Source organism: Lynx rufus, unplaced genomic scaffold, assembly GCF_022079265.1.
Source record: "Lynx rufus isolate CCGP_SWC_20201006 ecotype Redwood Valley unplaced genomic scaffold, mLynRuf1.p SCAF_11, whole genome shotgun sequence".
Classification (NCBI taxonomy): domain Eukaryota; kingdom Metazoa; phylum Chordata; class Mammalia; order Carnivora; family Felidae; genus Lynx; species Lynx rufus.
In genome coordinates this window covers 61854810-61882632 of record NW_025814825.1, presented here as the reverse complement: position 1 = coordinate 61882632, position 27823 = coordinate 61854810, and the positions used below count along the sequence as shown (strand labels likewise).

Genomic DNA, 27823 nt, shown 5'->3' with positions numbered 1-27823 from the left:
CACAAAACCAAGACTTCTATCTGCCCTAATCCAAATACCAAAACAACTCCTTCCGCCAGCCCCCAACCGCCCACTGAAGTGCAGACCGGGTGCTGCCGCTCCTCAGTGCGCCCCCCAGCACGAAGGACACCCAGGAGGGCAGGAAACAGGAATGAAGAGATTAGAGACTTTGTTCTCTATTCTTCACAGCACAAAATCCTCCACATCTTCTAGAACACGAAAAACACAAATTTAAGTATAGGCACAAAGTAATGTTTTGAAGAAAAATATTTTATTATCTAATGTTTGAGGAACAAAGGATTCCATTCTTGTCATTAACTGTAATAAAGAACTCACAGTTTCAGTTACCGGTGAATTTTCAGCTACAAACATGAGTACTGTTATTACAAATTTCATGAGACTGTCACTGAACTGTCCAAATTTTGGGACTATCTTTATGACACATTGTTCAAGGACAGCTACCGATTGAAGTTTAGACAGTTTCTTGACAGATGGTGAAGTTTTCACTGTAAACGGGATATTTAAAAGGATCTGGCCCATACTCAGATCATGTAAAGTTTTAGCTACCAAATGTTTTCTACTTTAGGGGGAAAAAGTATCCGATTATACGCAAAACAACTTACAAAAAGTCTTTTGAGTTCTTCACATAACATTTTTACCACCTCTAAAATCAGGGGATAAAGAAAAGAATGAAGAGGGGAGAAGAGCTGGTAGGCAGGAAAAGACAGCAAAATAAACCAAGTGGTAAAATCTCACTTGGTGTAACAATGACCAGGAAAAAGTTCCAGCAGAAGACAGGTGATGTGCACATGCCTTCCTAGTCACTGACCTCCCATACAGCCTCCAAGAGCAACTGAAACATCTTTCTCCTCGTGTTTTTTTTTTTTAAACTTAACAAATGTATCATTACGTGTTCTGTCCCTTCTTCCTCCATGCTATGAAGGCAAACTGAACGGACAGCTGAAGGCTTCTGAGAAGATGAACTTTATAAAACTAACCTATGGTTACCAACACACATTCAAAACTGAGTGAAATACACAGCCAACTATATGCAGTGGTGCAGAATTACAGGTAATGGAAAGGGTTAATATCCTTTTAAAAACATGAATGCCTAGAGGTAAATCAAAGTTACTACATGTTACAAATATGAAGTTTAAAAATAAAAGTTCATATTGTTCTACAAGCTGGGCCAGGTGTGGGATTTAACATACTTTGAAGCCACGGGTCGTAACTCACTGGGGACTTCACAGCTACTATGGAACTCCGTTGGTTAGAATATGGAGCTGGCTCATAGATGTTTAGAAAACAGACTTATTTTTTTCCCCCATATATGGCACAGTTTTCAAAGTTTTGCCTTATTTTCTTTTATGACATAAAATCATAATGGTAACTAACTTTGAAAAGAATGCCAAATGGTAAAAAAAAAGCCAGGACTTACCTGAGCCCACATGGGCCAGCTCAACACTACCCTGGAGTTCTATGGTAGCTGTGACATCACAGCAGGGTTTATGCTGTGGGGTCAGGGTGGACTTGGAGTCAGCTGGCACAATTTCAGGAGCCCTTAAAGAGAAAAGTTAGTTTTAAGTGGTAATGCTCACAATGTCCTTTACCATGGTCAGTAGAAAGGAGCAGACGCGGCTGGCTACAGTGTCTGGGTAGCTTTCCTCCACCCAGAGTTTAGCTCACTAGATGGTTTTGCATAATAAAAAGAAATCTCTACCACAATAATACTTCTTTATATTCCTAACCATCTGGCTATAGTTCAATCATGAACTTGGCTTAGATATTCATATTTGCAGTAATCTCTTTCAGTACTCAAAACACGAGCTGTTTTTTGAATAAAATGACCTCAGTACTTTTTAAGTGTATCTTCGAGTGGGCACAAGCTCAGGGTCAATCCCAGAAATAGTGTAAGCAGCCCAGACCACCACCTAAAGGCATTATTCACATAATAACCAATGGCAGCAAGTGAAAATTTACCACTTCTATGCCTAGAATAGTGCTACAGAACAATAACCTTTTCCAAAAAATGAAAATCGCAAATTGGAAATAACTCCTTTAATCTATACTATATCAAGATGAACTCCTATTCAATTCATTCAATAAACTCATTCTTATGAAACATCTTCTTTAGAATAAAAGATTCAGTCATAGAGAAGTCAAAATAATCTCTAATTAAGGCCTTTAAATGTTCCATTATTAATCATGACAAACTGCACCAAATATAATTTATACTTTGGAGCTTTTACGTCTTCACATCTCTGATCAGATTGTTAACAACCCAACTGCTGTGGAAATATACAAATCCCCAAAGTCATGAAAAACTATGTGGATCAACAGATCCCTTCAGACGAAAGAAGATCTCGCCATGCAGAAAGCATTACTGCTGAAAGCCCAATGGAAGGATCTAAATGAACAGGCACCAAGTTCTTTGGGGAGGGAGGGGATCAGAGATGAGGGCCAGTGTCAACAAATTAAAGAAGATGGATGGGAGTTGAAATTAAAAAGGTCACCAAAAATATTGCCCAAAAGAGTCAACTGAGGGGATATTAATTAAGGTTCTTCAAAACCTAGGGTTCTAGGGGCACCTGGGTGGCTCAGTTAGTTGAGCATCTTGATTTCAACTCAGGTCCCGATCCTAGGGTCATAGGATCATGGAAGCCTCAAGTCAGGCTCCAGAATGGGCGTGAAGCCTACTTAATTTTTTCTCTTTCTCTCCTCCCTCTGCCCCTCTCCCCAGCTCACACTCACTCTCTCCAATACACACAACACACGCGCGCACACACACACACACGCACAACAACAAAAAAACCTAGGGTTCCAATTATATAAAATAGTATGTCAAAACCACAACCACCACTAAAATCAAGTCCCCAAAGTTTTCTGGCTACAAGTAAAAACCTCGCCTGCAACAAGGCCAAGTTATCCTGGCTGAATGTAAAACCAATTCTGGAGTTTTAGAATTACACTATTTTAGGTAGGCCTGGAGTGATTATTGAATAATCTAACCCACTCTGTTTTTCAAGTTGTAAAAGAGTTTCTAAAAGGAAAAACTCACGCCATGTAGCATTATTACACTGTTCATAATACAGCCATGTAACTCTTCTTCTAGCCAAAAACACTGATAGAATTAAGACATTCATCAAATTGAAAGAGGTGCTAAAATGTAACTGAGTCCATCTTGATAAGGTCCCGAGGTGGAAGTATAAAACAAGAACGTCCCTATAATTTGCCACTTCGAGAGAAAGTTCCACAGCTTCAGTTAACATTCGTGGCCACACAAGTATCCACATAAGCAGAGTGGTCGATTTGCCTCATAAATTTCAGGCCCAAATATCCAACAACCCAGTAGACAGCCTCACTACATCATGTCTAAAACTCAACTTGACGTCTCCTACGTTTAGGAAAAAAATGATCCGACCCAAGTGCCCAAACCAAAAAAACCCAGGACATCTTTCTTAACTCGAGTCTCCTCTCCCCTAAGCCCCCAGAACAATTTGCCAAGTTTTATCAATCCTGCCTTTTAAAAAGTCTCTCAAATACATCCCCACCCCATCTCCACTGCCTCTATCCTAGGTGAAGACTGCAATCGCCCTCACCTACATTGCAGTAATGTTCTCGTAAGCGATCGGCTTGCCTCTAGTGCTGCCCCTTTCCAATCCAGTCTCCACGCTATGATCCCAGTGATCTTCCTAAACCACAAATCTGATTAAGGCAGTCTCCCTCCAGATGTTTACCAGCGTCCTGTGTTAAGAACTAAACTCCTTGACCAGGTCAACAGGCCCGGAAAGGTTCGGCATCACCCTGCACAGTTACCTGCAGCTCCCAGACTACAGATCAATCCTGCTAACTTCACCAGTTTGATGGACAGGCCATGCTCTCTTGACTCTGAGGTCTTAACACATACCATTCCCTCAGATCAAAGCTCTCTTCCCTCTTCTGTGTAAGGTTCTGGCTTAGATGTCACTTCCTCCTATAAGCCCTCTCCACATCTTCAAATGAGATTCAAGTATATACTCCTCTAGCACCCCTGCCCTTCCTCTACTGAACTTCTCGCACTATACTGGCTTGTTGAATTTTATCTTCCTCTACCAGAGCACAAGCTCACTGAGAGCCATGGCTTCTTCCACAGTGCTTGGGAACACACTCCACGAATATCTAAATGTGTAAATAAATGGACCAACAAAGAAAAAGTAAAAACTAAGTCAATTCTGGAAAGCAACTGGAGGGTGGAACAGGCTGAATATCTGCCTTGTCAGACTTTTAAATACATAATAAAGCCATAATTATTTAAGCAAAAGTGTGATACTGATGTAAAAAACATCAAAATAAAGAGCCTCAAGATAAATGATGTAGAATCATTTTATGTATAACAGAACCACCAAATCCATGGGAAAATAATTTAATAAATCACTAATGGAATTTAGAAAAATATTTTAAACCTTAATCTAAAAGACTGTGTAAGACAACAAAGATAAAGTATTATTAGTGTAAGTCTCCCCCTCACCACCCCCATACACACGAAGAAGAAGGAGGAGGGGGGGGAAGGGGGGGGAAGGGGGGGGAAGGGGGGGAGGACGGGGGGAGGAGGAGGGGGGGAGGAGGAGGGGGGGGAGGAGAGGAGGAGGGGGAGGAGAGGAGGAGGGGGAGGAAGGGGAGGAGGGGGAGAAAGAAAATTTGCAACAAATATGACTGATACATATTTTTGGTGTATTATTTTTATTTAGACTTCATGTTAACTTGCTAAAATCACAAAGGAAAATGGACAGAAGACATAAATCAGAACAATTCAAAGAGAAAACTACAAATGACTAAACAAGGCAGCAGGCCTCCCTGACTAAGCCCCAGCAGAGATATGGCCACGCAGTCACCCTCACGATGGGCCATAATTCAGACAGTTTGTCCAGGCAGCTATTCCCCAATATGCACAAAGTACCTTAAATATGTTCATATAATTTGATCATATAATCCCATTTCAGGGAACGTAAGAAAATAGTTAGAAATGCTAACAATTCTGCTCACCAAAACACTGTCCGAATAATTTTCAAATAACCCCAAAGGCTAATCATCAGGGGTAGGTTAACTGAGAGTACGGCAACTTGATGTCATACTACACATTCATTTTGTAAGAGATGAAAACATGTTAATTACCTCAAAATGTAAAGTTCAGCATATATATATATATAATTTTATATATATACACATATAATTTCAATTACACAAAAATAAATGTAAAAAAAGTGAAAATAACAAAAACATGGCAGATTTCCTCTAGACATTGCAGCTATAAACTTATTTTCTTTATCGCTTTCTTATCTCTGAAATAGTCTACAATGAGCATGCTCTGCTTTTATTTAAAAATGAACTAAACTCTCATGCTGTTACAAGAAGTCAGTACATAATGTCTAAATCTGATGAAACAAGAATACTGGCGTGTCCACTGACAGATGAACAAAATGTGGTATATACATACAATATTATTCAGCCTTAAAAATGCAGGAACTTCTGGGATGTCCGGGGGGCTCAGTCAGTTAAGCATCTGACTCTAGAATTCACGATCTCACGGTGCATGGGTTCGAACCCCACCTCAGGCTCGGCGCTGACAGCATGGAGCCTGCTTGGGATTCTCTTTGGCCCTCCTTCACTCACTCAAGCTCTCTCTTTCTCTCTCTCTAAATAAATAAATAAACTTAAAAAATAAGCGTAAGGGAATTCTGACACACGCTACAACATGAATGAACTCTGAAGACATTACACTAAATCGAACAAGCCAGTCACAAAAGGACCGACACTGTAGGATGGTACTTATGTGAGACACAGAGATCAGTCACATGCACAGAGACAGAAAATGGAATGGAAGCTGCCAGGGGCTGGGGGAGGGGGAACGGAGATGCCGTTTACGGATACAGAATTCGGTTTTGCAAAATGAAAAAAGTCCTAGAGATGGATGGTGGTGGCGATTGCACAACGATATGAATGTACTTAATGCCACTGAACTGCACACTTAAAAATGGTTAAGATTGGGGCGCCTGGGTGGCGCGGTCGGTTAGGCGTCCGACTTCAACCAGGTCACGATCTCGCGGTCCGTGGGTTCGAGCCCCGCATCGGGCTCTGGGCTGATGATGGCCCAGAGCCTGGAGCCTGCTTCCGATTCTGTGTCTCCCTCTCTCTTTGCCCCTCCCCCGTTCATGCTCTGTCTCTCTCTGTCCCAAAACTAAATAAACGTTGAAAAAAAAAAAAAAATTTAAAAAAATGGTTAAGATGGCAAAAATTTTTTACGTATGTTTTACCACGATTAAAATAAATTTTTTAAAAAGTGGAAAAAATGCTACAAAGACACAATGCAGACATACTTAGAGGTGCTGCTTCAAACACATCACCTATGTAGTATCCCCCCTCCAAATAAAGGTAAATGTTTTAATCTAGTAATTTCCAAATCGAGTGTTTCCAAATTGGTGAGCAGAAATGCCTGAACTCTCTGAAAATGTTTATCTCATGAAAGAAGAAATAAAGAGCCAAAACCAAAACCATCTGAGGCACCGTTTCGATTAGAAGACCTAAAGAGACAACACAAACACCTCAGATGCACGGTCCTTACTGAATGTGGTCGGAGCTACAGCTAGTCCTAAGGCTGAGTACGGACTCTGAGTATTAAATTTTCTAGGTAACTGTGTAGTTATGCAGGGAAAAGGTCTCTGTTCTCAGGACATACGTGCTTAGCTTTTTAGGGCAAAATGTCATGACATCTGCAATTACCCCTCAGATGGTTCAGGAAAAAGAGAAAGACAAACAGAAAGGGAGAGAGTAAATGCGGCAAAGTATTAACAAATGGAAAATCTAGATCAAAGGCAAATAGTATTCAATGTATTATCCTTGTAACTTTTCTGCAGGAAAGTTGAAATTTCTCAGAATAGGGGCGCCTGGGTGGCGCAGTCGGTTAAGCATCCGACTTCAGCCAGGTCACGATCTCGCGGTCCGTGAGTTCGAGCCCCGTGTCAGGCTCTGGGCTGATGGCTCGGAGCCTGGAACCTGCTTTGGATTCTGTGTCTCCCTCTCTCTCTGCCCCTCCCCCGTTCATGCTCTGTCTCTCTCTGTCCCAAAAATAAATAAACGTTGAAAAAAAAAATTAAAAAAAAAAAAAGGAAATTTCTCAGAATAAAAGGTTGATGGGGGGGAAAAGTTGTCTCTACACCACAGGACTGGAGGTGAAGAAAAAAATAAATTGTTTTTCTTTATAAATTCCTTCTATGCTGCTTGATTTTTTTTTTAAACACGTGCATAGTTTATTTTAATAAATGTTTTTTTTTTAATTTTTTTTTTTTCAACGTTTATTTATTTTTTTGGGACAGAGAGAGACAGAGCATGAACGGGGGAGGGGCAGAGAGAGAGGGAGACACAGAATCGGAAACAGGCTCCAGGCTCCGAGCCATCAGCCCAGAGCCTGACGCGGGGCTCGAACTCACGGACCGCGAGATCGTGACCTGGCTGAAGTCGGACGCTTAACCGACTGCGCCACCCAGGCGCCCCTAATAAATGTTTTAAATTAAAATTATTTTATGGGAAATAGTAAAGTTCAGTGGAGTCTAAACATATCTTTTTATATTTAATATTTAAACAATACATTTGGATTTTATAACTCAGTATGTTCATTTAACATAGTGCTTTTTAAGAATGAAAGCCTTGGGGCGCCTGGGTGGCGCAGTCGGTTAAGCGTCCGACTTCAGCTCAGGTCACGATCTCGCGGTCCATGGGTTCGAGCCTCGCCGTCGGGCTCTGGGCTGATGGCTCGGAGCCTGGAGCCTGCTTCCGATTCTGTGTCTCCCTCTCTCTCTGCCCCTCCCCCGTTCATGCTCTGTCTCTGTCTCAAAAATAAATAAACGTTTAAAAAAATTTTTTTTAAATAAATAAATAAAAATAAAAATGAAACCCTTTACTAAGCCAATGATGTATATTCAAATGTCAGTATCATATACTTAAGAAATCACCCAACAGACTCCCTTTCTCAGCATAAGGGGGCACGTTATTAGTTGGCAGGCCAGTGTAATCAATCATTTCTAAAAGCCAAAAATTGCATCTCAGACCAAAGGCAACCAGAAGCATGCCGTGGGGAGGTCTATTTCTGCCATTCTCATCCATTTGCCTTAATAGACACACTCATCCCTGGAAGCTTTTCTCATCCCAGGAGTCAGAAAGCACTTTCAAAAGCCAGAATGCACTGGCCAGGGGAAAGAAAGTATGTGCATGTTCCCTACAGATGAGACTCTTTTACAATGCTGAGAATTATCTCAATTCACTTAAAAATCACGACATAAAATTTTATTTTATATCCAGAGCTCAGATCACAAGAGAAAATTCTTAGAAACTTGAGGAAAAACAAGACAAAAGCTATCTGAAGAGAATACTCCATTCACGACGCTAAAAATAATTCTATTACCTGTAATATCAACTACCTTGGGTAGGAAGGAGATCCACAAGCCAGCATGTGTACAGAGCGAACAAGACGCCTCAGATTTTATACCTTCACCCACCCCACCCCACCCCCAAGTAAGAGTATCACAGAGAGTTCATGAAGGACATACAAGGCATTGCAGGCACTCTAGCAGCTAACTTTCCTTTTATGGAGGCAGGGCCAAAGATCTGCAGCAGGAGTCTGCATGTTTTTGGATTCTATTAAAAGCTTTTAATAGAATATTTTAACAAACCATTTTTATTTTTTATGTTCTTTAAAAAATACGAGGGTTTTAATTTTTTTTTTTTTTCAACGTTTTTATTTATTTTTGGGACAGAGAGAGACAGAGCATGAACGGGGGAGGGGCAGAGAGAGAGGGAGACACAGAATCGGAAACAGGCTCCAGGCTCCGAGCCATCAGCCCAGAGCCTGATGCGGGGCTCGAACTCACGGACCGCGAGATCGTGACCTGGCTGAAGTCGGACGCTTAACCGACTGCGCCACCCAGGCGCCCCAAAAAATACGAGGGTTTTAAACGTCAAAGACCCAAGGCCTTTTTCCGGGTTCTACCTGCATTAAGGAAAAAAGCAATGTATGAAGGGGAAAAGGACACGAAGTCAGAAGTTATCTTTCAGTAAAATATTCAGTCTGATATCAATACAAAATCAAGTTCATAATCAAACAAAGTGGTCCATTAGCATCCTGGAATAAATCCAGCACTTGAAAAATAACCATCACCTGAATCTATCAGAACAGTGAACAATTTCATTAGCTTCCTTTCTAAACCCCCAGAAGATGATCTCTAAAAATTAAATATTAGAACAAAGATCTGCTCTGGGCTACCAAAAACTCACAAGTAGCAGTGGCCATGAAGCAGCTCCATAGGGCAGAAAAAAATCTGAAGATGGAAAATAGACTGTCCAAACACCTGTGGTGTACCAAACTGAAAACAGGCAAACACAAGCAAAGCAAGCGGAACAAATGCTACAGAAATGCCACACTGAAGATCCTGCAAGTATAAATAACATGCCCTAACCATGGAATGCCCAGAACTATCAGCAAAGGACAGACTATCTTGAGGCACAGCAATCAGCTTCATCTAGGCATATTCACTTAGCTGACTTGGAAAAAAGGAAGGACTGAAAACATGAATATTCACAGGCATCAAACATTATTCAAAAGTTTTTGTAACAGTACTCCTTTCAAACATATAGAGCAAAAACAAACTAAAAAACAAAAAACCACTGTAAGAAACATACATTTGATCTTCATCTACTGTTCCTGGCACATAACTGCTAAAACCTTTGTAATTTCCAAAGATCCCTAGGGGCATCTTTTGTTACAATATTAGTTTTGTTCCCAGTTCCTGAAATAGCTCCAGACAGATAAAGGGAAACCGAATGTCTTTTGTTATTCATAAAACAAGTTCCTTTCTCCACTTCTGATTTATGTTAATGAGGTGACTTTTGGAAAACTCCTAAGGATGGGGGCCGGTTGCCAGGGAAACCAACCTTGGGATTAGAGGGTTGGGACTTTCAGCCCCGTCCCACTCCCACCTCCTGGGAAGAGGAGAGGAAAGGAGGACAGGAGGGGAGAGGAGGGGGGAGAGGAGGGGGAGAGAGGGGGGAGGGGAAGAGAGGGGGAAGGGGGAGAGAGGGGGAAGGGGGAGAGAGGGGAGAGACAGGGGGGAGAGACGGGGGGAGAGACAGGAGGGAGAGACGGGGGAGAGACAGGGGGGAGAGGTGAGGGGAGGAGAGGAGAGAGGAGAGGAGAGAGGAGAGGGGAGGGGAGGGGAGAGGGGAGGGATGGGAGGGGAGGGGAGAGGGGAGAGGGGAGGGAGGGGAGGGGAGGGGAGAGGGGAGAGGGGAGGGAGGGGAGGGGAGGGGAGAGGGGAGAGGGGAGAGGGGAGAGGGGAGAGGGGAGAGGGGAGGGGAGGGGAGGGGAGGGGAGGGGAGGGGAGGGGAGGGGAGGGGAGGGGAGAGGAGAGGAGAGGAGAGGAGAGGAGAGGAGAGGAGAGGAGAGGAGAGGAGAGGAGAGGAGAGGAGAGGAGCTGAATTAATCACCGATGGCCAAGAGAGGAGGGAAGCTGAATTAATCACCGATGGCCAAAGATTTGATGGATCTCACCCGTGTAATTAGGCCTCGGTAAAACCCCCTGAACTATGAGGGCTGGGAAGCTTCCAGGCCAGTGAAAATGCAGAGGTGCTGGGAGCGTGGCAGCCAACACAGGACATGGAAAGCCCCTTCCCTTGCCCTCTGCATCTCTCCCACCTGGTTGTTCCAGAGTTCTAAGCTTTTATAATAAACCAGTCATCAAGTAAGTAAAAGGTTTTCCTGAGTTCTGTGAGCAATTCTCACAAATTAACTGAACCCAAGCAGCGGTCGTGGAAACCTATAATTTATAACCAGTAGATGAGAAGCACAGGTGACCCCCTGAACTTGCTATTTGTAATTAAAAAAAAAAAAATGCTGTTTGTATTAATTTCCTATTGCTGCCATAACAAATTATTACAAACACAGTGGCTTAAAATAATACAAATATTTTATCTTAAAATCTGGGCAAGACCAGAAGGTCCATGTGGCCCTCACTGGGCTAATAAAATCAGGTTTGCTCCTTGGGGAGGGGGCGGGGGCACCTTGCCTTTTCCAGCTTACAAAGGCTGCCCTCGTTCTGCAGCCCATGGCCCCTCATCACTAAGACCTCCACTGCTCCACTGTCACATTTCTTTCTGTGACACATGTTCTTTCGTCTCCCTCTTTTGTTTGTAAAGACCCTTATGATTATGCTGGGCCCACCTGGATAACAGAAGGTAATTTCTCCATCTCAGGGTCCTTCCCTTCTGCCATGCAAAGCAGCATATTCATATACTCTGGGGATTAGGATTTAAACATCTTGGGAGGCCTGGAAGGCGTCTCTGCCTGCTACACTATTTCAATCAGTCATGTAAATCAGAAAAGGAGAAGCAGCAAACCGTAGTGGGCCACAAAAAAATACAAATTTAGACACTAACTCCTCTCACTGATAGTGTGTTTTGTAAGATGTTTCATGTTTTGTGCCCTCAGATAGTCATCAAGAAGCTATCTCTGTGCATCAAATTCATAATTTTTATTTTTTTAGCAAGTTAACAATTTTTAAAACTAGAGAATAGGGGCGCCTGGGTGGCTTAGTCGGTAAGTGTCCGACTTCAGCTCAACTCATGATCTCACGGTTCAAGAGTTGGAGCCCCGCATCAGGCTCTGTGCTGACAGCTCAGAGCCTGGAGCCTGTTTCCGGTTCTGTGTCTCCCTCTCTCTCTCACCCTCCCCCACTCACACTCTGTCTCTCTCTCAAAAATAAACATTAAAATAAATTTTTTTAATAAAAAAAATAAACTAGAGAACAGAAGCCTCTTCTATTTCCTTACAATAATTTATATACCCTGAGTTTCCTCTAAAGTTAAGAAGTCAGCCACAAAGACACCTTAATAAATGGGTAAAATCGCAACTGTGTCTTAGGTCAAAGATTTCCTTTTCTGTTTTGTTCTGATGTGGTAATTTTCTTGGTATATACCAGCTTATTATCATTCCAGTTCATACTACTACCATTTCCCAAAAACTAATCATAAAGGGCTTTTTCTTCCACTGAAACATAATAGGGGCATCTGGGTGGCTCAGTTGATTAAATAAGCATCCGACTCTTGATTTCTGCTCAGGTCATGATCTCACAGTTCATGAGATAGAGCCCTACGTCAGGCTCCATGCTGACAGCACAGAGCCTGATTGGGATTCTCTCTCCCCATCTCTCTGCAGCCTGCCCCTGTTCACATATGCACATGCACACTGTTCACATATGCACATGCACACTCTCTCTCAAAATACTTTTTTTTTTTTTTTAATTTTAGGGGTGCCTGGCTGGCTCAATCGGTTGAGTGTCCGACTTCAGTTCAGGTCATGATCTCGTGGTTTGTGAATTCAAACCCACGTCAAGCTCTGTGCTGACAGCTAGGAGCTTGGAGACTGCTTCAGCTTGTGTGTCTCCCTCTCTCTCTACCTAGCCCCCGCTTGTGTGCTCTCTCTCTCTCTCTCTCTCTCAAAAATAAACATTAAAAAAATAATAAAAAATTTAAAAAAAATTTTAAAGAAATATTAATATAATTTTGTTTGGGTTATTGTACAACACTCATTTGACCAGATACACCATCTCTCAAACCAGGAATAAAAAAAGTCACCATGGAACATTATGTTTGCAATACATTTGTCTTTCCACAAAAAGAAAAACACTAACACAACCTTAATATGTTTATTTTCTTGAGAAAAACCATCTATATGTATAATTCTTAAGAATGATACCAAATAAATCGAATATTTTTAAATGTAACAAGCCTATACCTTGCTAATTTGTTAAAATGAAAAAAAGGTAAAAAAACGAAAATGAAAAAAGTTATTAGTGGAAGCAAACAAATACATTCTCACATGTCTGGCACCATACAAGCTTTAGGTATTTCTACAGGTGCATCTGGCACTTTGAAGCAGGTATATAGGAGACGGCAGACAGACAAGGGGCCAGAATACAATTGGCATCTACGGAGAAAACAGATGCCGTAAATATTATTTTCAACGTAGTTATGAGAAAAAGTGAAATAGATCAAATAGAACTATCTTTGTAGACAACGTGAAAGAAAAGGTTAATTCGAACATATTTTCTGTTTTCAGAATCATGTAAATTTTTAAACACATCAAACTTTTGCTCAGGAATAATCCAGACTACAAGCCTCATGTGCCACTCCAGCATGCTCACTGATAAGGAGGTTCTGATTTAGCCTGTAAGTCAGTGATTCTCAACACGGGACACCAGTGCACACACAGGTCACCACCCCAACGCTTGGGAGCAACAGGAGACATTACTGCTGCACAAATTCTCTATAATGTCACTGCCATGGGGCAACTGAATTATTTTCAGCATACAAATCCAGTTTCAACATGTACTTGTTATACAAGCTTGATTCTTCTTCCCCTACACCTTCAATACCCCCCCCACCCCCAATCTCAAATCCTTCCCATCTTCATTAGCAGGGTCACTGGAAAGTTAAACATAAGAAAAGATGCATCTATTGTGTAAGACATGAGACAAAATGCCAAACAGAAATAACAGATCCAACTACAACTGAATATAAAAGAAGTGAAAATTTAATTTGCTTTAGGACTTTATAGCAAACACATGATTTTTTTCTTTATATCATATATTCATCAAACTGTCAAATATTCATCAGTGAAGGCAGGAAGACAGAAGAATTTAAGGTAAAGAAATGACTTCAGACTTTTCAAATCCACAGACTGTCTAGTGATAAACTGAGGCCTGCCTCTTACAGTAAGACTCTATTATACCAACTTCCTACTTTTTTCTGACAAGGAGAAGTCAAGTTGGCTCCCACTGGGTCAAGCCCCAGGGGTAGTCTGTAAAGTAAAAAATACAGAAAGCTAGGAAGAAAGCAAAAAAATCCAGAAATTCAGGAAAGGAGCGTAAAGTATGTATTCAGATCCCAGTTTCCAGAAGGGTTTATTCACTGACTGGTTTAACAAATACCTGAATGCCTGCTATATACCAGGCACTGTTTTAGGTACTAGGATATGCTGTGAACAACAAAAAATTCCTGGCCTTCACAAAGCTTAAATTCTAAGGAAGAAAGAGACAAATAATAAAGTGACCGAGTATACTGGAAAGTGACAACTGAAAAGAAAATTAAAGCTGAGGAAAGGGAGTGAGGACAGGGCTGAAATCTTAGACAGTCATCAGAGAGGCCTCACCGAGAAGGTAACAAATGAGAAAAGAACATATGTGACCAAATCCACTAATCCTGCAATCTAGAGAATGAGCAATCCAGACAGAGGAAACAGCAAGTGCAAAGGCTTGAGGCTCATCTGTTAGAGAAGAAAGGTGGCCACATGGGCTAAGAGAAACTGAGAGCAATAGAAGGCTAGAAGGGAAACAATGTATGTGGGGGGAAGAAAGGTGCGGGGCACAGCTGAGGGCGGCCTTCGGAGTCTTTGAGGGACTCTGACTTTTACTGTGAGCCACGCAGGCGATCACTGAAGAGTACTGAGCAGAGTTTTAAGAGAAGCTCCTATGTGGAGAATAGTTCGTAAAAGAGGACAAGGATCATGGTTTGGACAAGGGTAGTAAGAAGTGGTCAGATTCTGGATATATTTCGAAGGCAGAGCCAGTAAGATTTTCTGACAAGAAGGAAAGGAGTGAGAGAAAAAAGAGGAGAATCAGGAATGGCGGAGGCTTTTGGCACAACCAGTGGAAAGATAAACATGCCATCAAGGGAGAGGGGGACCGACTGTCTCAGTCGGTTAAGCGTCCCACTTATGGTTTCAGTTCAGGCCATGATCTTGCAGTTCGTCATCAGGCGCTCTGCACTGACAGAGCAGAGCCTGCTTGGGATTCCCTCTCTCTCTGTCTGTCTCTGTCCCCCCGCTAGTGCACTCTCAAAATGAAAATAAAAACAATTTTTTTAGAAAGGGGAGAGAAGAACTGTGAAAGAATACACTTAATGGAGAGACCGGTTCAGTTTCAGCTTCGCTGAGTTGGAAAGAAATTTGAAGCATTAGCTATTCAAGAGAAGATGTGGTATACACAGCTGGATGTACGAGTCCAGGATTCAGAAATACAAAACGTTATCACACGGATTTAATTTGGGATTCTTATGTGATCCCGTATCTTTTCAAGGGATCAACTTGGGCCACAAATTTAAATATTCTTCCAAGGGGCAACCAATTCACTACAACAGAAGTAAAACGGCGTTAGGTAGTGCTGCCCTATTCTCGAGGGACATTATCTATCCAGTGGGAAAGGCAGTCTATGATTAGCACTGACATGACCTCCCAGAAAATACCTGGCACCAAACTGCAGACATTCCAGAGACAAGTGCATATTTAAATACACCTCTGCCCTTTCCATCCCGGTTCCCACCCCCAGATTCCACTTTTACTGATGTCAGGTTTTGTTTGGCATTGCCGTCCCCGATGTCCTTCTCTCACCACATAAGATAATAATGATTCATGTGAAACTTACACTCAACAGTCATGTAAAAAAGAAACTCGCTCAATATTGTTGGCACTTCAGTTTACTTTTGCCTTCTTAACAACTGCATCTTCTTCATTCCTATTTTAACCAGCTACAAAGCTGGCCAGAAGTTGAGACTTTTTCCAATTTCAAAAGGGAAAGTCTCACATTTTATACTTAGTATAAATGTTACACTCAGTAAGCATTTTGTAATTAGCGTATATACCTTGGAGATGATTGTTTCACTATATGCGCTGCCAAAGGGAGCACAGAGATGATTTTCTTAAATGCCTAACATGGACAAGCCATTATACACCATATCTGATGAAATCTGGAGAACATAAGGCAGGCAGAAAAAGGGAAGTAAAGATTAATTTTCAGTACATGTGGACTTCTGTTAATTAACCCAACACAATGTAAACAAAAAAAAGTTTTAACCATATTTCAGTGATGTTTACAAATCAGGACAGGACTACTCAATAAAGACAGGGTCATTAATTTTTAGTACAACAGTTCAGAACCATATTGTATGGTGAACAAAAATATCTGTTGATAGGAAAGACAATGCACATTACCAAGAACCAAATACAATCAATACTTGGTCCTAAGACCCTAGAAATTCTGGAGTGGGTGGGAACAGTGACTTAATGACAAAGAAACTGTTTTGTAAACGAAACAAAAACAAATAAATACAATATTGGTCCTGCTGGCAGTTTTTGTTCCACCTTTAAAATGAACTCACAGCTATCAAAATGTGAAGTACAAGGACAGTTATCTCAAAAGACATAAGGATTATGTGGAAAGAAATAAAAGGCAGCATCAGAAGAGAGACAGAGTAATCCTAAAGGCAAGAAGTAATAGCCACAGAGTTTTATCGATTGGTCTAATTTATGTGTTTCAAGAGAAAATATTCCTAAGCAGAAGTTCTTATCCTGAGATCCACTAACTTGAAAAAACTATGAACCTCTGATTTCTGAAGGATTCTATGACCCCAACAGAGGTTAATAAGCGTCGCAATGTACTTCATTTCCATCTATATAAACATATGTGTACTACCACATGACCTTGTAATAAATGTATGCATGGTACACTACCACTAGGCAAAAATGATTTTAAGAGTTGTTTCAAAAGACATGCAGGTAATTTAAAGACAATCACAACTAGATATAAAAGGTCACATAAGATTCCTATTATATGGAATATCCAGAATAGGTAAACCCAGAGACAGAAAGATGTGATTGCCAGGGCCTTGGAGGAGGAGGGGATGTGAAGTAACTGCTTAAGGGGTACAGGGTTTCCTTTTAGGGTGATGAAAATGTTTCAGAACCAGACAGGTGGAGGGTGCACAACACTGTGAATGCACTAAATGCCTGATTTGTTCACTTTCGAAATAGTGAATCTTAGGTTATAGGACTTTGACCTCAATAAAATACATAAAACCCTTTTGTATGGATGGATGAATGAATGAAAGAAAGAAAGAAGGAAAGAAGAAGAGAAGAGAAGAGAAGAGAAGAGAAGAGAGAAGAGAAAAAGAAAAAGAAAAAGAAAAAGAAAAAGAAAAAGAAAAAGAAAAAGAAAAAGAAAAAGAAAAAGAAAAAGAAAGAATAACATTTATGGTACCCCAATTTGGGGAGAAAAGAAAAAAAATCAACGGGATGAAATGGGACAACACAGATAGCCTAAAATGGCTCAGTGGATTCTCATCCCTAGTGCTCAAAATAGGAGAAAATTGGAACTAAGAGTTACTAAGTTCCTACTATGTTTGGGTGTTAAGAAGGACTCATCTCCTGGGACATTCTTTTTGTCAGGGCAAAATTAAAATAAAAAACTCAGATTTCTTGAAATCTACTCTTAGGACTTGCAGGTTCATATAGTTATGTCTTCTATGTTCTTGGAGCTATAGTTAGAGAGATAAAAGAAATTCATACTGGGGAAAATATATATATACGTACATATATGTGTGTATATACACACACATACACAATACGTATATATATACATACATATATACATACACATACGTGTGTGTGTGTGTATTTATACACACACACACACACACACACACACACACACACACACGTATATACACACAGAGCTAAGCTATGTTTAAGGCTTAGGTATTGTTCCATGCAATATTTAACTTGAGTTCTCGCTCAAAATAATCCTTTACAAAAATTTTCTTTACAAAACACAATGTCAGAATAAGCACCCCATCCAAATATTTTAAATCATAAAATGCCAATAGCTAACCTACTCAAAAAGAAAAGAAAAAGCACAGACAATCCAATAACTGCTTTTGTGAATTACATCACAACTATTTAACTCACAAGGTTAGTAACCAGAGAAAACCCTGCTCTCACATCATGTCCTGGTCCTTTAACAGGTCTGGCCCAGTAACTGGGACCAATACAGAATTTCCTTAGGAAGCACTAAAACCACAAAACACACAAAGCATAATCTGAACTGTGGAATTCAGCTAGCTACATGAAATCAGTTTCATAAAATTTGCAAATATTTACTACATGACATTCATGTTAAATTAACATCGGTATTTTCAAGGTCAATACTATGTTTGTTCAACTTCTTGGAGTCACATTTTTGTGATATTTTTAACATCTGACTAAAGCTTCTATCATCACAAGATGCTCACACTGTTTACAAACACTCTGAAGCAGCAGCTGGTGTTCCTCAGTCACATCTTGTTACAATAAATAGAGTAGCAGTTTTAAACCCCAGGTATATTCTTTTTCTACTGATGTGTAAAGAACTTTGCTTTAACTTAAAAGTTTTTCTCCCTAATGCTGGAAAAACACACAATGAAATGAAGGCAATTTAGGACAAAGTTGTAATAAGATAAAAAATACAGAGATTCTTATGCATGCATACTGGGAGTATAGCTATCATGCTGAATGAGCGAAATGCTAAATAATAATGACCCTACTTATATCTTTCATGTCATTTTTAGTATCTTCCTATCCCATTCAAAAAATGCAGAAACTTACCCACACAAGCATTGAGGAATAGCCAATCGGTCTTTTTCATCCTGTTTTTAATTTGTTTTAGTTTTTTGAAGTCCACTTCAAGTTCCTCCTTACTGCCAACAGCACCAGCCAATTCGATCCTCTGAAAATCCATTTTCATTTCAGAGTCTCGTTTCGTAGTGGGAGGCGATCTTCTTTGGCTATTACCACTGCTGCAGCTGCCCCTCCATCGAGTTCTGTCTTGCTCATTTATTATTGAAGAAGCCTCATCAGTCTCTGCCAACTCTATTGCTTCAATATTATTAGGTCTGGGATGATCGCAAACAACACACTTTTTAGCCTTGGCCCAGTTTTCATATGTGCAAATAGAACAAGTCCAGTGCTGGGTCCTTGTGTTCGGTTTATTTCTATCATTGTATTCCTCACAAGGATCAACAGAAAAAGCAACTGGTCTTGAGCCAGATCCTGAGGATTGAGGAGACTCCGTGGGACTCCTGGTCCTACGCTGGGATAAGCACTGGGTACATCTGATTGCTCTTGGCCAGTTCAAATATGTGCACATGTGGCATGACCATTTATTTGCATTTTCCATGCTGTACGAAGACTTAACCCTTGGTCTTGCACTAGAGTCTGGACATATCAAAGGACTACTTCCTCCTTCAGTGCTGGAAGGATCCCAATCTCTACCAACATCACTTGAACCGCTTTTAAATGGATCTTCCGTGATAATTGTTCCACTTGGTCTCTGGGCACGACACATTGTACACTTGATGGCAGATGGCCAGTTTTCGTACGTACAGTATTCACAAGCCCACTTAATTCCACGTTCTGACATTGTGCTCTTCTTGAAGTGAGTTATGTCAAGCAGGAAGCTATAAATAATTAGGACATGGTTATTAGAACAGTAACTACATAATTCCATCTCTGAAAACATGCCCCAAAACCAAAGTACCCCTCAACTTCTAAAATATAAACTTCTCAGAAGACGCATGTAAGATTTAATACTGAACTATTTCTTATACTTATTTTTCTCATTTCCATCAGAGACACCAGAGGTAAGTTTCCAAAGAAAAATCCGAGACCTCGGGATTTAATGAAATTGTACTTTAGAATGCAGAAGAGATAAGCAGAAAATAAAGGGAGGTTCGTTTTTTTAAGAGGGAAGCACGTTAAAACAGAGAAGCCACTAATAGAAGTTTAATTTAAGCCATCAATTTAGAAAGGTAACCAAAAATTAAGATTCAAAGAGAAAGGAAAGAACACAAGCCAAGCAACTTAAATACAGAACCATTCTCAAATTACGAATGACATCGATTCTTATGCTATCTAGGTACACTATCATAATGTTTGATTCCTTGAAGAATTCAGAAGATCAAACAAATTCTATCATTTTTGCTAAGGAAAAGCAGCTTAAAAGTGCTATCCACTGTTCTTAATAAGTACAGGCAGAAAGAAAAATGCTGAAGAGTAATCCTTACAATCAGAAAGTGACACTGTGAAATACAGATCAAGTCCCGTGACAGCCTAACATCCTCAAAATCTAGTTGTCTGGAACACAAAAAAATAAAAATTGTACATCACCGACTGGGACAATAAAATCGACGGAACGTCCCTAGACAGCTACCAGTAGCATACCTACTCCGATAGAATTCTGAATAGTCCTACTCAAAATATTTGATATTTAAGATACACTCAAAACTCAATTCATATTAAAAATATATTCAGTATTTAAGAGGTTCCTGGGATTGTACACTGGGCTTACTAACACACTAAAATGTAGACTGCATGACTTAATGCCAACTAATTTATAAATAAAGTAACTTACACAGCAAATTTAATAATGATTTTTTTTAAATGGCTTGAATGTAGACGTTGGCTACTAAAGACAGACTCTCCATTTTCTTAAATCCCTCCTAAACTAATTATCATTCTGCCACCTATTTTTAACCAGAAAAGTGAAAATCCTACGCAGAGTTAATAGAAGCTTTTGCCTCCCTTTCTCGGGGATTTTCCCTGACCTGAAAAGCTAAATCTTTCACTTTGTAAGTGTAGTATTGTGTCTCTGTCTGCCAAGTCCTCACCCCATTTATAGCGTGAACTCAGTTAAAAGGACAAATTCACTACAAGAAAGGCTATTATTTAAAAGCTAAAACAAAAATCACTTACTAAGGTTTTAGTTTCCATGCTATAACCTCCACCTTGCACATGGTTAGAATAAAGTACAGTTTATAAATCAGACCAAAGACCAGATTCAGTCTTCATGCTGGCTCAGATTCTGACTTCCTCAGGAGACACTGGCAAAGCGTGCTAAGTAGTTCTGTGTGACTGTGAATAGCTAGTCCTGTAAAGGAAACCAAAACTGAGTTTCACTTGAAGCCTGCTACTTTATCCAGAAGTATTTTTTTTAAGTCTTTATTTTAATCCTACTCATTTCTTTCAATAATGGACAACCGTATTTAGCATTTTAGTTTAACGCCGCAATAAAATTAGTAAACTGATCGGGCTAGTCAGTGAAATCAGACATGGGAAAGACATTTTTCTCCAAACCTTTAAGTGTGCATGTATGTGCACTAATGTTATCGTTAATATTAACTTGGTAGTGTTAATAAGCCAGTTCGGACCCGTACTGCTTGTTATTACTTGAGAGAGAAAGGTGGTATAAACATGTAAACGAGAAAAAGGAAAAAACAAATATTGCTTATATTTAGCTTTGAAGTCTTTTTTGCCTTAAGCAACTATGTTTTTTTCCTAACCCAGGTTATTTATATTGCTTAGATTTTGACATTTAAGTTGTACACGCTAATTACACACAATCTAACACCAGGCCAAAGTGTGTTAAGAGCAAGGAACTATCGGGGCGCCTGGGTGGCGCAGTCGGTTAAGCGTCCGACTTCAGCCAGGTCACGATCTCGCGGTCCGTGAGTTCGAGCCCCGCGTCGGGCTCTGGGCTGATGGCTCGGAGCCTGGAGCCTGTTTCCGATTCTGTGTCTCCCTCTCTCTCTGCCCCTCCCCCGTTCATGCTCTGTCTCTCTCTGTCCCAAAAATAAATAAACGTTGAAAAAAAAAAAAAAAAAGAGCAAGGAACTATCTTATGAACATCCATAAGATGTTGAACATCCGTAAGATGGACAATCGAATTTAATGGCCATTTTCATATTCAGTTTCTTCCTTTAGTTTCTCAGGAATGAAATATAAACAACTTGTCTCATTCCATTTGAAAATAAAATGACCAAGGAGAAAACTTATCGTGACAAACAAATGACATAATAAATATATATCCAGGGCTACCATAAGTAATTTCAGTATTTCATTTAAAACATTCACATTCTGGGGTGCCTGGGTGGCTCAGTCGGTTAAGTGTCCAACTTTGGCTCAGGTCATGATCTCACAGTTCATGAGTTCAAGCCCTGCATCGGGCTCTCTGCTATCAGCAAGAGGCCCACTTTGGATCCTCTGCACCCACCCCCGACCCCCACATCTCTGCACCTCCACCGCTTGCACTCTCTCAAAAATAAACATTTAAAAATAAAATAAAATATTCACATTCAAAATTTCATGCTTGCTTTGGTAAGTCTGTCTTCTATATGTTTGCAGGCTCAACTGAACAGCTTGAGACCTTACATTATCTTAGCAAATCTTCACGGGACTAATGTGCCAGCGTAACACATTTAAATGTCCATGTCTGACAAAAAGCAAATAAAAAACTGCCATAAAAATAAAGAATCATTGTCATATATGCCTGGCAAACAGCCTCCCTCTTCAAAAACCCAGGTAACTAAGCAATCCCAAAACCATGCCAGGAAGTTTAAGGTAAGTGCATTATATTAGATAATGACATATACAGTATCAACTCTATGGGAAATTTAGACTTTGTAGAAATACTGTTTTTAATGTTTTTTTGTTTGTTTATTTCTGGGGGGGGGGGGGCGCAAAGAGAGAGGGAGACACAGAATCCGAAGCAGGCTCCAGGCTCCAAGCTGTCAGCACAGAGCTCGATGCGGGGCTCGAACTCATGAACCGCGAGATCATGACCTGAGCCAAAGTCGGACACTGAACCGACTGAGCCACCCAGGTGCCCCAAAATACTGTTTTTCAGTAACTGAAAACTAAAATTCATTGGAGAGGATTATCTGAGACAGCCATTTGTACATGTTGTAATCAGTAAATGGAATGGGAGAGTAAAGAAAGATAACATCAGCTCAACTATGATTTTGCATTATTGAGATGAAACTAAGTACAATTTTTCTTCCAGGCATCAAAAATCCCCAAAAAATTCATAAACTGATTTTTAATAGCAATCAGCTGTGAGAGTTAATATTGTACAGCAAAACAAAACTGTTACTAAATACCTTTTTAGTTACCATATAGTCATATACTCAAGTAAATTTAATTTACAAGTCTAATTTTACATGTAACACAGATTTTCAAACTCTAGCCAATGAATCATACTTCAATTAATTGGTACAATAAAAAGCAAAAATAAAATCTGTACAATCTGGACCCTTTTTAAAGCAGAACCAGACAAAATTGCTACTCTTCAAACAAATAGTCCTTGGTTCGAATGCAATACCCATCCATGGACCAAAACGTCCATGAATCCATTTGTGCATCAAGCTCTATCTATAGACAGACTGAATAATGTCTTCAAGTATATCAACCATTTTCTAAACTGCTAACTGCTTTCAGTTATATATCTGCCACTTCAAATAATAATAAAGGCACAAGTATTACGGGTATATGAATTAATGACCAGGGAAAAGGAGAGGCTAGCAACTAAACATTTTTTATACTGTCGTGCTTAATAATGAATTACTTAGGCCATATTTGTGAAGCATTACCAAACACTGTAGGAAAAATATACCTATATGAAAGGCAATTCCTCAAAATTGCAGCCACCCTACAAATTCTCCCAAACACCTATTAAAACCCTATGAAAGAAAACTGGCGGAGTGAAATAATCCTCATCAAGTACAAACTACTTAAAAAACAGAGAAGCTCAGTTGCCAGTTATTTCCAAATGAGAAGTCATCCAAATGAAGGACTAATAGCAGTCTTTAAGGCTTTTTATTAACTTTAAAGTCTATATTCAGTAATATAAATATTAACTCATCAGTGTAAATTGTTGATATAAACATTAATTAACATAAAACTGTGGAAATTTACAAATGCTCAGGAAGCATCTTAGGGAATACAGATGAAAGTTACAACTAGCATGATATTCCAAGCATGCTGAATTTCTAGTATGTTACAGTATCACATGGTAATTCTGAACTGCAATATTTATAAATAAGAAGTACTACTTAACTCTCAAGCCAAAAATCCCACAGTCATACCCTCTTTTCTCCTCCACCTCTTTCTCATCACTCTCTCTCCTCACAAGAGAGGAAACTGGCCTTGAGCAAGATCTTGAAGACTGAGTACATGGTGAACCCTCTATCCACAAATATGACCTCATTTCAGGGCTCCAACAGCTTATCACATCCTACATTAAACCTCTTATCTTCCTTTCACGGCCAACTCCTAACCCAGACTTCCCCACTATCCATTAAGGACACCATGAAGACCTCTGCGCCCCACACAGAAGAAACACAGAATCCTCGTGAATTCTGCCTTGCCCAGCCCCCTCCGATTCTCACTAGTGGTTTCTGTCCAATCAGTTGCTTTCTTCCCCACTCCCACCGTCATCAACCCTTCTCAGTTCAGGTCAGAAGTACTATAATAGCTTCCTAAGCGCCTTGCCTTTCTAAATCCAGCCAGCTTACTGTTACCAGAAAAATCCTCCTAACAGCAAGGCCCTCTTTTCAGAAGCTCTTCTGCCGCAGTATAAATTCCCACCTCCTTCCCACCACACACACAGCCCACCTCACAGACTCACTCCCAAACATACCACACATGCCCAGCCACCTGCACGTACCCTACCGGCGCCCACACCCAGACCAGACACCAAGGCACTACCTTAAAAATACAAGCAAGACAGACACACACACTCAACTTGCAGCAAATCCCACCCCTTCTTTAAAGCAATGTTCAAGTCTCCTCTCTCTCATGGGTTTTTTCCAAACTAGTTCAAGTACACGCCAAGCAACCACACTTCTACTGGCATTTGGCACTTACTGTATTTCCTCTCGAGGCTAGTTTCGGGAATACTGATTTGCATGTGTGTTCCCTGTATAATTCCCTGCCTTCAGTTTTCAATCAGATAGCCGAGCCTTCAAAAACTGTGGGTCAGGGCATCAAGAGGCATGAAATGTGGGCGAGCCTTGTGTTTATAAAACCCACAGAACAGACCACACTGAGGGCCCTGGAAAAAGAAGTCAGGAGTGGAGCTTAGAGCAATTTCGGGCAAAAAAGAGAAATTCTACAGGATGGGATCCACTCCTGTGGCAAGACCTCAGTAGACGGCGTCCACTGCTAACAGCTAGGTGTCAAACCATAGGCACTCATGAGCTGGTTAACTGTTCAAGTCCTGCAATGGAAAGGACACAAGTACAAAAACTTGTGCAATCATTAAATACCTGCTGAAAGTGCTAAGTGTATGCAAAATTTTATGAAAATCATCAAGAATTAGATCGCAAATATGTGCTGACCCTCCTATACAGAGATCACAATTATCTACGTCATTTGTATCTAATGAGTAGATTTAAGTTAAACATACTTGCTAAGGTCCCTTTCCAAGAATTTGCGGACAAGCTGGACAAAGTAAACTGAGTTAAAATAACAAAGGTTAAATAACACCTGCCATGATGACTTTGGTCTTACCGACACTGTACCTGATTAAATGAGCCAATTACCCATACAACTAGTACATCTAACTTCATTCCAACCAAAGTCCCTGAAATAAAACAAAGAATATAAAGTTTACATTTTAACATGTGAACACTGCATAATTAGGAAAAAACATAATAAAAGCTACAACTCTAATAGCTTTTCTTCCAAACCAGTTAGCAATCCATTGATTAGAATGGAAGATCCATAGACACAAAATTTATAAACTGTGCCAAAAATCTTGCACAAAAGTAATGCTCTTTCTTTTAATCTACTCTCTATTCTTTTCAAGAGGAATTCTACCCCTTTAAGCATGTACTAGAGTTTTATTTGTAATCTTGCCAACCTCCTCTATACTCTTTACTTCCGAGACAGTAACAGAAATAAAACACACACACTTACACATACATATATACATACACACATATATATGTGTATGTATATATACACATATACATACACATATATATGTGAATACGTACCTTGAGCTCCTATACAAGTTTCAGAGATTTCACAGGTCAATCATGTACCCCACATAATAATTCCAAACAACAAATTTAACAACCTATGACAAGTTACCAAAGGTCTACAATGCTCAGGGCATCTGCAATCCAATTAGATGAAACAGGACTATGGTTTTCTTAAATATGTATGGAAGTGGGGTGATTATCTCCAAGAGTGCATATCAACCCAGCATTTAAAAAATAACACCTTTGGGGCACCTGGGTGGCTCAGTCGGTTGAGCGGCCGACTTCGGCTCAGGTCATGATCTCGCAGTCCGTGGGTTCGAGCCCCGCGTCAGGCTCTGTGCTGACAGCTCAGAGCCTGGAGCCTGTTTTGGATTCTGTGTCTCCCTCTCTCTGACCCTCCCCTGTTCATGCTCTGTCTCTCTCTGTCTCAAAAATAAATAAACGTTAAAAAAAAATTTTAAATAAATAAATACATAAATAAATAAATAAATAAATAAATAAGTAAAAAATAAAAAATAACACCTTTTGCAAGAACTACAAAGATGCTACCTCATTTAGAATTTGACTTCTTTCCAGGCACCTGGGTGGCTCAGTCAGTTAAGCATCCAACTCTTGATTTCGGCTCAGGTCATGATCTCACAGTTCATGGGATTGAACCCCAAGTCAGGCTCTGCAATGACAGCACGGAGCCTGCTTGGGATTCTCTCTCTCCCCCCTCTCTGCCCCTCCCCCACTCAACACACAGCCTCGTGATGCACTCTCTTTCTACCCCCTTTCAAAATAAACATCTTTTTAAAAAAGAATTTCTTTCATTATCCTATTCTCTGTTCATACGAAACAGATTAATCCCAATTAACAAAGTATCCATAGAAACAAAGATTCATTACTATACCTAGCCCAACAAAAAGGCCATCCTTTTGCCAAACACCATGGATGTTGTTATTTGTGGGCTACAGGAAGGAGGGGTACAAACTTGGAACTTTTAGACAATCAATGAGTTCTATGTAAAAGAAAGAAAAAAGATGTGAAAATCTGGGAGAACCAAATGGATGAAATATTCCAAGGCAAAACAAACGCAGAGGCACCATCTTATCCAAAAATATCTTTTTCCCAATACTTTAACTTTGCCCAAATTTGTTGTTTTGATTAACTTCCATTCCACTTAAGTTATTTTAATTAAAACCCTTATTTTATATGGGGTGCCTGGCTGGCTCAGGCAGTGGAGCACATGACTCTTGATCTCAGGGTTGTGAGTTCAAGACCCACAGTGGATGTAGAGATTACTTAAAAATAACACTTTCCAAAAAAACACTTATTGTATAAGCCCAAGTTATTTACAAATGTTATTTACTAATAACATAAAGTCATTCAATCTGATCATTTATCTCAAGATTCCTTGGGGCGCCTGGATGGCTCAGTCGGTTGAGCGTCGGGGCTTTGGCTCAGGTCATGATCTCACGGTTCGTGAGTTCAAGCCCTGTGTCGGGCTCTGTGCTGACTGCTCTGAGCCTGGAACCTGCTTTGGATTCTGTGTCTCCCTCTCTCTGACCCTCCCCTGTTCATGCTCTGTCTCTGTCTCAAAAATAAAAAAAAAAATTAAAAAAAATAAAAAAGATTCCTAGTGTAATGAATAACAGGAAAATAGGATGGAGATTTTATAATTTGGGGTTTACATCGCAGAGACAAGGAGAACAAGTAGGCAAAGGTTTATTAGCAAAGGGCAACCTGGGAAGGAATGCCAAAGATAGCAGCAAGCTGACCGCACTGTTACCCAATCATTAGAAATGAATGAACCTCTAGGACAACTCTGTCTATTTCACAATTTTTCCAGGATCAGCTTTATCCAACTAAGAAAATAGCTAAAATTTAGGCATTTACTGCATGCCAGACATGTTCTAAGCACTGTACATATACATTAACTAATTTAATCCTCAGAACCCTATGAAACAGGTACTATTATTATCACCAAATTTTAAGATTGGAAACAACAGAGAAGTTGAGTAACTTGCCCAAAATCACAAAGCTACTAAGTGGCAGAGCCAGGGTTTGAACCCAGGCATTCTGGCTCCAAAGTCAGTACTACACTACACACACCATGTGATAAATAATATAT

At 40.1% G+C, this 27823-nt stretch overlaps 1 protein-coding gene across 2 annotated transcripts in view; it reads right to left on the bottom strand.

The window, feature by feature from the left end:
• ZRANB1 (zinc finger RANBP2-type containing 1) overlaps positions 1 to 27823 on the bottom strand; it is a 62850-nt gene that overhangs the window by 19074 nt on the left and 15953 nt on the right. The window contains exons 1-2 of one of the 2 annotated variants that reach the window (XM_047073582.1): positions 20642 to 20816; positions 18497 to 19347 (exon numbers count right to left, since the gene is read on the bottom strand). In XM_047073582.1, the coding sequence (XP_046929538.1) occupies positions 18497 to 19347; positions 20642 to 20682 (892 nt within the window). In that variant the 5' untranslated portion in view covers positions 20683 to 20816. Of the gene's footprint in view, positions 1 to 18496; positions 19348 to 20641; positions 20817 to 27823 lie in introns of those variants that run through there. The other variant, XM_047073583.1, reaches the window with a different exon arrangement.